At 38.8% G+C, this 13,572-nt stretch overlaps 1 protein-coding gene across 8 annotated transcripts in view; it reads left to right on the top strand.

Annotated features, from left to right (window-relative positions):
* The first annotated feature begins 1,169 nt into the window (after nt 1-1,169).
* Nucleotides 1,170-13,572, top strand: part of LOC112576776 (kinesin-like protein KIF28P) — a 34,227-nt gene continuing 21,824 nt past the window's right edge. For all 8 annotated transcript variants that reach the window (XM_025259475.1, XM_025259482.1, XM_025259478.1 and 5 more), the window contains exons 1-8: nt 1,170-1,332; nt 1,901-1,939; nt 5,019-5,092; nt 9,060-9,076; nt 10,274-10,296; nt 10,522-10,646; nt 12,973-13,051; nt 13,293-13,359. In XM_025259475.1, the coding sequence (XP_025115260.1) occupies nt 1,319-1,332; nt 1,901-1,939; nt 5,019-5,092; nt 9,060-9,076; nt 10,274-10,296; nt 10,522-10,646; nt 12,973-13,051; nt 13,293-13,359 (438 nt within the window). In that variant the 5' untranslated portion in view covers nt 1,170-1,318. The remainder of the gene's footprint in view (nt 1,333-1,900; nt 1,940-5,018; nt 5,093-9,059; nt 9,077-10,273; nt 10,297-10,521; nt 10,647-12,972; nt 13,052-13,292; nt 13,360-13,572) is intronic.

Consider the following 13,572-nt stretch of genomic DNA (forward strand, 5'->3'; position numbering starts at 1 on the left):
CTGTGTGTTTTGTTTTATAAGATCTTTCTAAATGTTAGAGTCTGTTTGACAGATGAAAGAGCAGCGTATGAGCAGTTCAAGTGAATGGTGAAGCTGCGGAGATATGTAAGAGTCATGAGACAAGCGGAAAGCAGTTTTCTTAATATCTTGAAATGTTTTTGACAAAGTAATCAAAGTTGGTTTTCATTGAATTTCCTTTTGATTGCCTAATTCCCTCTGCACTTTTAATATGCATTTCATCACACAGATCTTTTTGTACTCTTTCTCCCTCCTTTACTATTTGTAATAAAAGAGTTATGTGGCTTTAATTATTATTATTTCAGTTTTTAGGAGAAAGGAATTTTCTTTTTATTGACTAAATCTCTATATGTGACTAAATTTTGGTTAAGTTTTAGTTCAGGATGAAGCGACAGAAAGCTTAAAAGGTTGCTAGTTATCAATTATTAAGTGTTTACAACATCCGGCTACTTTTAAATAATAAATTAGATTATACTGATCACAGAGTTAAAATAGTTTCCTTTCAATCATTGGTGTGTGATTAATTAGTGGCGTTTTGAAGAGATAAGCGATATAACATACACAAAATAATATATACGTGTGAAGGCTGACTTGGATTATGCCTATAGTAGAGAATAAATCCAAGTCTTACGAAAAGATCCTCTATCACAAAACCACATCATTTCCATGTGCATCTGTTTGTTCATTGACTGATGCATAAATTTTAGCGCCCGTTGCTAATGCCTCCATGTTGTTGACACTTGCGTCACAATAATAGCAACGAACTCATACTCTGTTTCAAAGTTTAAATGCGATGCCTAGCACTCGTCCATAAATTAGTTCTTCGTGATTAAGATTGCAATTGCATGTCTAATTTATTATCAAGTTTAGTATTATCTTTATTTTGATCAGTATATTAATGTCATGTAATACTTAACTACACACATACCTTGATAACTGAGGATTCCCCGATGTCTGCGTTATCACTCATTTGTGAAAATAAAGCACTGAAATTAAACTTAAGTTATGAAAAAAATAACTTTCAATATTTCTGTTATCTGATTATATGAAAATGTTACAGGCATAAACGACAAAAAAGGTTACTATATTTTCGATTGATCCTCCCCGCACTCCTCCCCAGTTTTGTGTATCTAAAACAGACTATAATTTTGTGCAGCCGATGTCGTCTGCTCTTTTGTGAGACGCCGATATTCCATACAACATTTCCGTTAATGTCCCTTACAGCTTTGAAGTACTTTGAACGATTCCACTCCTGAAAAAGTATTATTGGTGATAACCTGCCCAAATTTCAGTTTTCAAGATGTCGGGAGAATCGTAAGTATGGTGGTGGATTTTTTTTCCTCCCCCAATAGATCAGAAGCTGAAAGGTAGTCAAAATAATGGTACGATATCGTGTAATAAAAACTGCAAAGCATTTTACACAAACCATTACGAAAGACGCAGTACCGTTCCTCCAATTTTAATATTTTTCTTCAGCTGCTGTAGTAGCTTGGAAATGTGATATTCCTGTAATAAAGACAATACTTATATCTTTAGTCAGTCGACCATTTTGTCTTCATTTTGAAACTATATATATATACTTGCCAAAAGGCGTATTTAGTCCTCGTCCAAGACTATAAATATAAGGAATGGAAATTAAAATCCGATAGAGTAGCCCTATTTTTGAAAATTATAGTTGATTCTCGTGTTATTTCTTTCTATGCAACTTTCTTTTTTATCATTTGTGATGGCACAGGGCATATACGTGTAAATGTATGAAGTTTTGGAAGACTATATCTTTGCTAGTTATTTATGATTCCTGGCATGTAAACAAATGTTGTAATGCATGTTCGTGTATTTATATACATATTTATTGCTAATTATCAACATGCTTTCTGTTTAGTGTGAGAGTAGCGGTGAGGGTACGACCTTTTAATCAAAGGTGAGTTGGTTTCATATTTTGCATTCTGCTAGGTCTGTGCCGTAGTCTGTTTTGCTTTGTCTTACTGCTTTAATTATTCAGCTTGAGCCAGCATTTGTACCTGAGTACCTACCTTCTGTGCAGTGTCTTTCCATTGTAATGGGGGGGGGGCATAGTCAATATTTTTTGCTCTAGTAACTCTTCATTCCTGCATTTTAATCATTATTACCTTCTCGATCATTAGTAATCTTACCAACATCTGGGGTTGAGTCAGATTTTCCTTTTTATCATTTTATTCTGGTGAAACCTTTTTTTCACCACATATATAATTATATAACATAGCAACATGTAAATATCATATGAGAAGCCTTTAATATTGCATACACCTAAAATAAGTAATATGTCTTGTGCTAACTGCATGGGTTGGGATTAAACACAAATCAGGTGGCAGAAGCAGCTGATACATCAGTTCTTTACATTTTGAGTTGCCTGATTTCATATTTATTTTTGTCGAGTTTTGCTTCCCCCTTCAGTAGTTATAAACAGCATAATTTATATATAAGTAATGTGATACTTTTACACCAAGTGCATCAAGAGCCTATATAGGAAAATATCCAATGTAAGGACTATACTATTACTCATCAATATAACTGCTGTGGTAAACAGAAGCATGCACGAACTGTACAGCAGTTAACATGTTGTAGATGAAAAAGTATCGGTGATGGCTGGCGGAGGAATAAAAGAAAGACTTTATGAAATATTTGCATTATAATGTAATATGTGGTTAAAAGAATTGAAAAGTTCCAAAGCCTATGGTGGTGGTAGAGGCAGTGAAGTAGTTCACTATGTCTTGGCCATAGCAGATGCAGTGCAAAGCCCATCCTCTTTGTACTCCCTTTTAACATTCCTTATAAAAGTGCATACATCAGAGGTAGGTGATTGAGTGAACTTTTTTATGTCACTACCTGAGCAAACACATAAAGTAACCACACATACTATGAGATAGAACAAGGTACAAATACATTACTCCATGGCACATGTGATGACATGTTAAGGTGATTAAACAGAGGTATTGGGTGGGATCTCATTAAACAGAGGGAAGGAGAGCTGAACAGATTGAACAGAGGGCAGAAGAGCATGGGTTGTGTACCATTAAGTCAATAAACAAACTGCTTTTACGTCAACCAGGTGATATTTTAGCTTTTTTTCATCAGTAAAATTAGGCCCGGAGGGCAAGGCTACCAGAGTAAAACATTTGTTTTGAACTATAGTTATAGCTATGCAAATTAATATTACATTATTAACAAATCATTATTATATTATAAAAGAGGTTGCATTCTTACAAAATAGCAACCAAAGTACTGACGCAAATCATCTCATGGACCATCCCTGGGTAAAAGTGCCACTGCATAAACTACTTTAATGTTAACACATAGATGCTGCATTACAGCCAACAATAAAAACCCTCACAAAGCTTTGACCTAGCTTTACGGGTTTGTATTGTTGGGCTGTGTATATTGATTGAACCGGTGGTCATGACTGTCGAGCTCAAAAAACACTCTGGTGGCTACAGCTACAGACTAACGGGACACGAGTGTGGTTTTCGGCTTTGTTCAGGCGGGAAGACGTTCTCGACGTCATGATGTGCGAATATATTAGATGTAAGCATGGGTCAGCGCACATCTACGACAACGCCTCCACCCAAATCAACACGCACGCATGCACGGTACAAACAGGTACAAGCCATTTTGGCATAGTTGTTTGACAGGTTAAGTAATAATTATGTCTCCCATCCAGTGGGAAAAGTTGGTAGCTTTTAGCAACGGACACCAATACTACGTCGCCGATCTCAAATACAAGCCGACTTCACTAAGTTTGTTCTGAGGAGTTAACTGAAGACCGCCGGCTGAAGACTCATTTCCACTAGACTTAACTACATTGTACACACCAGTCAATCGCGATATTTGGAAGTTAAGCTGAAAATTTGGACTTTGTGTCAAGTCCAACTTTGAATTTCGCGTGCATAGACGAGGGTGCACACGTGCTATAGCAGCAAAACTCAAAGTATTTTACAAACTGATTTAGCTGTTACTATGTGTTAGCCTCCAGCTAGCGCAACTGTGCACCCATCCACTGGTCCCCTGAACCACTCAAGCAAAACGTTTCCTCCTCGCTGTTAATGCTCACGACACTATACACGTCCGTGATACATGTCCGTGATAATACAGGAAGAATTTCGGTATAACAAACCCATCCCGACCGGAGAAAATTCTTCATTTCGGATAATTCGCTACATCAGTATTCTCAAAATTTAGTGAAACTTTGATGTAGTTTTAATTTTATAGCACACTTAATATATGTATAATAAATTATTACTAAAGTAGAAGTGCAAAAGACGCAAAACTTCGTGTAGACACACGGAGGCGAACTTGAATGTCACTTTCTCAATTTCAAATTGTACATTGAGCTGTATGAGAATCTGTCGGACTTTAGAAAAAGTTGTTATAATTATCTATAGATTCTACGTGCATAACAAGTGCCTATGGAAACAAACAAATGTTCATGGGACTCGGCTCTTCATCTCCGTGCTGTGAGGCTGAAGGGGATGATCGGATCGGTCTCAGGGGCTGGGAACCTTTAGTTGGAAAACCACAACTACCAAACGAAGGAGCTTTCATTCCCACCTCACCACATACACACACTTACTTTGCAGAGACTAATTCCTACTGAATTAGCGAGACCTTGATAAGATGGAAATTATTCTTGTTCCGTATCTGTTTTTTCCTCCGTCGTCATTATTATTTTCTACTACTTTAAGTGCAGAATACACTGAAGATTTTAAACCACATAAAGATATAAAAATACACTAAAGCACTATAACTCTTGTGGAATGGGAGGGGGGGGTAGCACGCACGCTTCTAGTTAGAATCTGGGGAAAGGTGATACTTATTATTAAAAGCATATTGTGGCACTTACTGTGAGGAAGTATAGAACACAACAAGAGTGTAGGATGATACTTATTTCTTTTGAACGGCAACCAAAATAGGCATCTTTTACTGAAATGGGTTGTTAATGCTCTCTCGTTATCTCTATTCTCTAGGGAAAAGGACAGGAAAGCCACTTTAATCATACAGATGCAGGGCAACATGACAACGATTCAAAACCCCGATTCAAGTAAGTCAACGTGTAACTTTTTCTGTGGCTAAGCTGAAAAAGTTGTGTAGCCTAGTGAACCCCACCCCTCATTTTACAAGTATATTCGTGCATGTTACTGCAGCCATCGTGCAAGAAAGCTTTTGTGTATATGCGTGTGTGAGAGAGACTAAGGAGAAAATGTTGACGCTGAACAACACTACTTAATAATTTAATAACAACTACCCATGCAAAGCGCTCTTTCTAGGTCACTAGGCTGTAGAGCAACATTTTTTATGGCAGCTGTGGGAGAATATAGTACTTGTTTTGTTCTTATTTTTCTTTGATTTTTTACCGTCTATAGCTATGTCTCAGACAGTCTACCAGTTCTGAATCAATTTTTCAGTCTTGATTTCTCTTGACTAAATATGTCACTGTACAGAAAGAAGAGGTTATTGGCGATCCGTCCATCAGGTCCTCAATAGGTTTCATTTTCTGTCAATGTCTTTGATTTTGCCTTCTGAGAACAAAAAGACAGAATTAGAAATGTGCTTCAAGGAGTTCTACTCAGATATTGGCATTAAACAAAAAGATGGTTGGAAACGACTAAGAAGAACCATAAACTACTTGTGAAGTGGAGAAATAATGATTGTAAAACAATCAGCGCAAGCCAGAGTTTCCCACTTACATATCAGAGCAACGAGACTGTCCTATGCTTATGTAACAAATTATTGCCGATCGCCTATCGTCAGTTTGCGTTCGTGCGCGCGTACGAACTACTTGCCTCGACATGAAACTACACACCTTCACAAGTCTGGTGACTAGATTGGAGGTGGTATGGACTTAATCTGCTGTGAACATGAAACGGACCCAGTCTGCTGTGGATTATTGAGACAGGCCACATCGGTTGTGATTTGAGTATGAGTGTACATGCGACGGTGGTTTCTGCTGTAGGTTTTTGACTTGTTGCAGAAAGAATCATCTCTTTTATTACAAGTTTGGCATGAATGAACGCGCGGCGGGCCCAGTTGCTGTTGGTCATACTGGTTATAATGACGAGCGTGGTTACTTGACGATGAGAGCTATTTATTATGCTAACTTGGAACATTTTCTTTTTCTGTATATGGACATTACACTCCTTTCGCTTTTGTTATGTAACACTACCAAGCCCGACGCCGTGCGGGCCGCACTAAAAGAGAAAGAAATATGCAATGCAAAGAATATGCTTTTTTTAACTGACAGTGTGTCCTAAGATAATTTATGTCCTCTTTCTCTGTGAGAAAGAGAGAGAAAGTACTCTGTAGAGGTGATGATAAAGTGCCTACAGGTCATAAATATGAGAGCGGTAAACAGATCGTTTTTCTTCACAGTATGAGCTTTTTTTGTTTTGTTTTGTTGTTGTTTATAGTTTTGTTTGTTTGTTTGTTTGTTTGTTTGTTTGTTTGTTTGTTTGTTTTTGAAGGAACGATACTTCGATCTTAAAGTTACGCATGGGTTGATACTGTGTGATGAAAAGGGTCGTTCGCTGAAAGGTCCGAGTTCCATTCAGCCTTTTTTTTTTTTCTTTTTGTTCTTTTTTTTAAGAAAGTCTTGACTTTTTTATCAAGCCACCATTCGCCCAGAATGTATTTTCGGTGAGAGGCGATGGTATACGATCGAGTCAGTGGGTGTATATATATATTAAGAGGGTATATGATCCTCAACATGATGAGCAGCCCTTGTGAGTAATACATTAAATGATTCCGCATCAAACGATACGACCCCGTAAACCGTTTGAGCCTCAGTTTAAAATCGCTTGTCGAACCGGCACATTATAATATCTGTTGGACAAATCTGGATGGGCAAAAATGGGAACAAGTTCAGGTGGTCTACTGCCTCGGCATCCACTTAAACTCGAGGTTGTCATTCCCAGACGACAGCGACTATTTATACGAGAAATCTCAACGCATGTTGTAAATAGCTTCGTGCGTTTGGAGTAAAGACTAAAACTCTGAAGAAATCAGAGTCAAACACGTTGAATGTATTTTTAAACCGTTCTATTGTCGCCGCAAAAACTAGTTCATCTGCTCCTCCTCTTCTGCCCGGGCAGATGTTCTTGTCAGATGACTGAATGTGACGCTGTGTGAACGCTTGACAACAAGCCCATCGATCACGCGCCATGCAGTGCTATACCACGCCTATGATCTGTGGAGACGTACGGTGCGTATAGGGGCCGTTCTGCTTGACGTAGCGCGACGTACGTGCGCACCGCGGCGTCCTACCTATATATTATCAATTTCATATTTCGTGTAAAAACTTCTTGCTTTTAGGAATTAGCTGGCAGGCAATTTGTAGCTTGCACTATCAGAACCTCTTCATCGACCATCCCCTTCACGCACCGGGTGCCTGCACACAACTGCTGAAACACCCCTTTCGATTCTTTTCGATCCGTTTGTGTATATAGCTCTCTTCTGCTAGTGTTGACCAGGAATTTTTCGTCAGTGCAAAAATCACCATCCCATATATATACTTCTGTCAGTTGGTGCAGTTTTCAGATTCAATTGTTGCTGTTTACCTTACGATCAGTGTTAAGGTGACCAAACGTCCCGCTTTAGGCGGGATAGTCCCGATTTTGACCTCTTGTCCCGCCTGCTCATCGGGCGGGACGCCCAATGTCCCGCTTTCTGGCTTTCTGGCTTTCTGGCTTTCTGGCAAGTCCATCAAATGTCCCGGTTTTCTTTAAAAATCACTTTTTTCGGCGTTCTTTGACGGTGACGACACCATCATCGTCACGTGTCCCGCTTTCGCCCCCGAAACGTCTGGTCACCTTAATCAGTGTCATCACGAGTTTAACGTCAATAGTTAGGGGAGTGGATCGAGGCATGCTTAATATATACCCTAGTGTTATCTGCAAGACCTGTTCTATATATAGCTGGCTTCTTGAACCACTACTGTTTGAACTCTTGTATTTGGATTGTTTTTGTTTGTTTTTTTGTAAATGTTGTAAGTTCCCCCACTAGGACAGGTATGTGGATCATAAACTATTATATATATATAAGTAGGGTAAGTGCAGTTGCTCTCCCAGTCTCACCACAAGAACCAAACAACACTTTCATGGGTTCTAATTTCTTTTACTAAAATTACTCCCACTCCAGCCGATGGTGAAAAGTTAGGTGAAAACTTCTACACCACACACTCGCGTTCTCGGTGAAACGTGCTCCCACCTCTGCGCTGTCTCCTCACTTTCTGACCACTTGCCTCTTCTCCCGACCTTAACGCCCCACTTCCCTCCAAACACACCCATGCACCTACATCCTGTCGCTAGTCGACCCCTCCCTCTCTCTTTCGGTCCCAGGGTCGTCATCCGGTCAGTGATTACCCCCATCGCCACGCTTGTACCTGTCCTGTGTGCGTGTGTATGCGTGCCATGTTCCATACTACTGTATATATATATAAAACACTGAATTGTAAAAAGGTACAATTTCATACTAATAGCCACATTAAATCTATCTTATATCTTGTATTCAGATGTTTAACATATGCTTTTATAGTTGGTAATATTTCACCACTTAACACTTAATTGTATATCAAAATTTTGCCTTGAGTATAATAGTTTAAAATACAGTATCTGTTTTAAAACGCTTATCAAACCCCATTAACACAATAAATTCATTTATTTTAAAATTGTGTCTATTCTGACATCTCTCCAAAAGCATTCTTTCCAAACTGTTCCAAAATGACTTAACTATATATTTTGCAATGCCAGAATAAATAATGTTCATTTTTTCCTACTTCTTTACGAATGGTACATGAGTTATTATTCTCCATATTATTGTTGTTATTATAATTAATATCATTTGTAAAGTGCCATGAGCTTAATTGCTCATAGGGCTGGGATATGGCGCTGTATAAATAACCTTTTTATTATTGTTTAAATTCATAATACAATTATTGAAAAAAACTTCATCTGAGTTTAGTGCCAGATTTGTTTTGAAAAAATTTTCATACAGTCCTATTTATTGTCTTTCAGAAGAGGAACCCAAGAAGGTAAGCACATTTTGAGGCTGTTACATTTTTACATATTTTGCATTTGTGGACAAATTCTTTTTCTTTTCATCCTGTCCAGAGCATTGAGATTTGTCAAGAACAAGTTGTGCAATACAATGCAACAACTTTATTTATCCACAAGGGCAATTCAAAACACTGCTTGTACTAGATAATACATATAGATATATATAGATGTTGAAACAATTTCTCTCTCTCTTACAAACACATTCCCAGCAACAGTAGATACATTTGGTGACCTTAGGTCAACTCAGGCTAATACAAGATCATGGTCAATAGAATTGATCAAGTAAATAGCATGTGGAATGAATGAATTGCGGTGACAATTAGTTCTGCACTCAGGCATCGCATACCTACAGCCAGACCACAAAAGTTAAAACTCCCATGCCAATACATGATCAGAAGTAGAGAAGAACGGGATACCTTCCTAAGGATATGCTGATGTGGAGCTGTTTCAGTGAGTAAAGACTCACATGGCTTCAAGTCCAGATGGTATTTGCAGCAGAACATTATATTTCTGAACGCACCAACTAAGACATTTTCAACACCTATTTCAGTTTTCTGTGAATTTACTCTCCATCCCTACTGCTTGGAAATTGTCGACTATTGTTCCAGTTCCAAAGAAAGCTTCAGCTCTGCATCTTAATGACTTTAGACCAGTGGCCTGTTGGTCATGAAAGTATTAGAGACAATCATCAAAGAACTGATTCTAAAAGCCACTAACTAATGTCTTGACACTTCAAACAAAGTATTGATAGTGCTAAACTGTTCATCCCCCATACTTTGTTCAAATACTTGGAAGACCCACAAGTCCAAGCACAATTGTTTGCTGACTTCTCATCAGCCTTCAACACCATTCAACCGCGTATCCTAGCTAGAAGACTCCTTGATGAGTTTTTTCTTTGTGTTGTTCAGTGTGCCTATAATTACATCACTGTCCACTGTCTGTTATCTTTCATTTATCATAACTAGATGTGCATAGAGTGTAATTTATCTTCACCGTGATGCTGTGCATTATAAATACCATTCTTTCTCTTATAACTGTAATATTAAAACTATCAATATTCTACATACTACACACTATAGTTGTAATATTAAAACTAACAGCTTTCAATATTTTACCTAGCACACACCATGATTGTAATATTAAAACTAATAACATTCAATGTATTCTTGCAGTTTTCCTTTGACTACTCATACTGGTAAGTATGCAAAAGTGCATAATTTAAACATGTAGCATTTGTAACCCTCTCCTTATAGCAGTTAAACCAAAAGTGACTACTTTATGCAAACAATATTTGTAACACTCTCCTTATAGCAGTTATAATAACATGAATGATATGATCAGTAAACCGAGTGATGATGATGAGTATGAGGTGGATGAAATGAACAAGAAAATGGTACAAGATGGATTTCTTTGCACTCAGGTCTCATGATGGGTTTAAAGAACAAGCAGGTGGCATCTTGGAACCACTCCCAGGATCAAATTATGCTAGTCAACAAATTGTCTTTAATGACTTGGGACAAGATGTTTTGGATAATGCCTTTAAAGGTAGGTGTTATATTTGTGTATAGCAATTGGGGCAGCTGGTGGCAGCGGCTAAAGCACCTGTCAAATCAGAATCAGCTGTCAAGGGTCTGTATCCTAACCCTGTCGAATGTTCCAGAAGCCATCCCCGCCAGTTTTCCATGGTCTCATCACGACCTTTCCCTGCCCAGGGTGGCCACCCCCACCCCTACCTTTCTGGTCATGGCCTCCCCAAATGCCTTAGGCAACTTTGTAACTTCTGGTGTAACAATAGGTCCAGTAGCCAGTAACCACGGGTGGGTAGTTCAAGGCTGGCTATTATGTACGCAGCTGCTGTGAGATAGGGACAGTCCTGGGAGCTGTTTGACCCCTACCCTCTACAAAACAGAGACATAACTTAGTACACTACTAGAGTGCTACATCTACTTCAAAATTAATTATTTTTATACTATTTCATCATGTCTTTCTCTCACATACATATATTCCCAACAACAGCAGACACAGTTGATGACCCCAGGCCACCTCAGGCTAGTACAAGATGACACCCACTAGAGTTTATCAAGTGAATGGCACGTGGAATGAATGAGTTGCAGTGACGATTGGTTCTGCAGACATCCTGTGCATACAGCCAGACTGCAAGAGTGAAAACTCACATGCCAACACATGATCAGAAATAGAGTGAGAACTCACATGTAAACACATGATCAGAAATACAGTGGATGAGGGATGCCCTCCTGAGGATTTGTTGATGACATAAGGCTGCCAAATCCCTCTGCCTGGTTCAGGTGATCTTGGAACTGATATTAACAAAGGAGACAAGACTGTCTCTGTTCCCTAGGGAGAGGCTGTGGAACTAAGAGATAAAAGGAAAAGTGATGAGACCTTCAATGAAGGACTTATAGAACCGAGTGAGGATGACAGAGGTGACAAAGAAAGATTGAGTTTCCATAGGAGATAGACGTTGGTTCTTACGAAGGATCATGTCGGAATGGATGTTCAATTTAAGCTTGTTATCTAAAGTACCTAGATATCTGTAAGAGTTGACTACCTCGATGGCATCATCATGGATAATACTGATGACTGCCTCATCCCTGTTTGTCCGAAAGTCGGAAATCATTTCCTTAGTCTTTGAGGTATTCTAGACAAGAATGTGTTAGTCACAAAGTCAGGAAGACCTCAACTATGATCCTGTTCATTATTATATAAAAGAGTGTGGCACTCTAGTAGTGTACTAAGTATTTCTTTGTTTTGTTGAGGGTAGGGGTCGAATGGCTCCCAGGACTCTCCCTTTCTCACTCTGGCCTCATGTGTAGCAGCCGGCCTTGAACTGCAACTCAACTTCATATTTGTATCTTTCCTGTGCCTCCCTAATGACGTCACCCACCTCCCTGTTCGCTAATGTAAATGTAATGTAAACTGTCGTGTGCAGTTCCAGTATAAGACATAAGCTTCTTGTTGTTCAATACAGATTTTAGTTCCTTCCTTACCCAGGGTTTACCCAGGAAAGATGACATTTTTCTTGGAGGGTATGACTGTGTCAACACAGAAAGTGATGTACGAAGACACAACATCAGTCAAGTCATCTAGATAGCCACTGAAATTATAAAAGACCTGCCAGTCTGTGCAGGCGGATGATACTCTCGTCTGTCCAGCATTTAACTGTCTTCACCACCTTTGTAAATCACCGACACACTGTCTTATACACCGGTGCCAGGAGAATGCTGTTGTGATAGACGCTCCAAAAAGGGATAAGCATAGAGCTTTGAAAGCACGAGGGATAGTGCCATAACAAAGGTCGAGAATAGGGTTTCTTTGTGTGATGGAACAGGATACATATTGCTCATAGCTTTTAAGTATCCCAGTAAGCTGGCAATGATTAAAATCCCCAAGGATAAACTTGAGAGTGTCTGGGCAAATAGCGTGTAGTTTGTGTATCATGTTGGCGATCAGGCAAGTGGTGGTTTTTGCATTGGCACTTGGGTAGATATATATACACAAGCCAAGCGTGTAAAACAGCTGAGGAAATTCCTAGGGTAGGTAGTAAGGGTAGAGGGAAATGGACAGCAGTCCAAGATCAATGGAGCAAGTTGTTCCCTGACCACAATGGTGTTGCAGTACTGTTCATTTATATAAAAACACATGCCTCCACTGGTGGATTTGTTGGGGATAGTAGGACATCTGTCCATGCTAATGGGATGGCCTTCTTTTTCCTGAAGTCCAGGATACAAAAGCAGCACAAACAAGTACACTGTATGACGTTTATTTAATAATAGTAATAATATGAAGAATATCTCCTACATTAAAGACCTGGCATGATGTTGGCAACAGGCTAATCAACTTTTTATTCCAGGCTACAACTGCTCTCTGTTTGCGTATGGACAGACAGGGTCAGGAAAATCCTATTCTATGGTTGGCTATGGCTCAAACAAGTGAGTGAGAGTTTGATGGACAGGACATATGGTGTGACAGGTAGAATGTATGCATCATCATATATCAGGATTGGACATTCAGAGAAGGAAATAATGGATCAAGTAACAGTCTGGAACAAATAGCATCACCATTAATATGTTTATTAATTATCAAACAGCATTGATGTAAACACTTTCTTTTCATTGTTCTTTATTATAAGATAACAAATGTGAACTTCAATGATGTAATTTATCTGCACAGGGGCATTGTACCAATCACCTGTAACGAGCTGTTCAAAACCATCTCTTGTAACCAGGGTGGAAGCACGGTACGCACAGATAAATTCAATATCATTCAATGTTAATTTATTTGTTTGGTTTTGTAGTAGGGTGGTGGGGGAAGAGTGGTGAAATGTTTACTGTTTTATTTAAATTGACAGGATAAAATAGGATACTTTTTAAAGATTTTTACATCATATTCGTTTGCTATGTTTGTTGAGCTTAGGAAAAAAATTTCCCATTATAAGAGCATGGAGCACAGC

This window comes from Pomacea canaliculata, linkage group LG12 (genome assembly GCF_003073045.1).
Source record: "Pomacea canaliculata isolate SZHN2017 linkage group LG12, ASM307304v1, whole genome shotgun sequence".
NCBI lineage: Eukaryota > Metazoa > Mollusca > Gastropoda > Architaenioglossa > Ampullariidae > Pomacea > Pomacea canaliculata.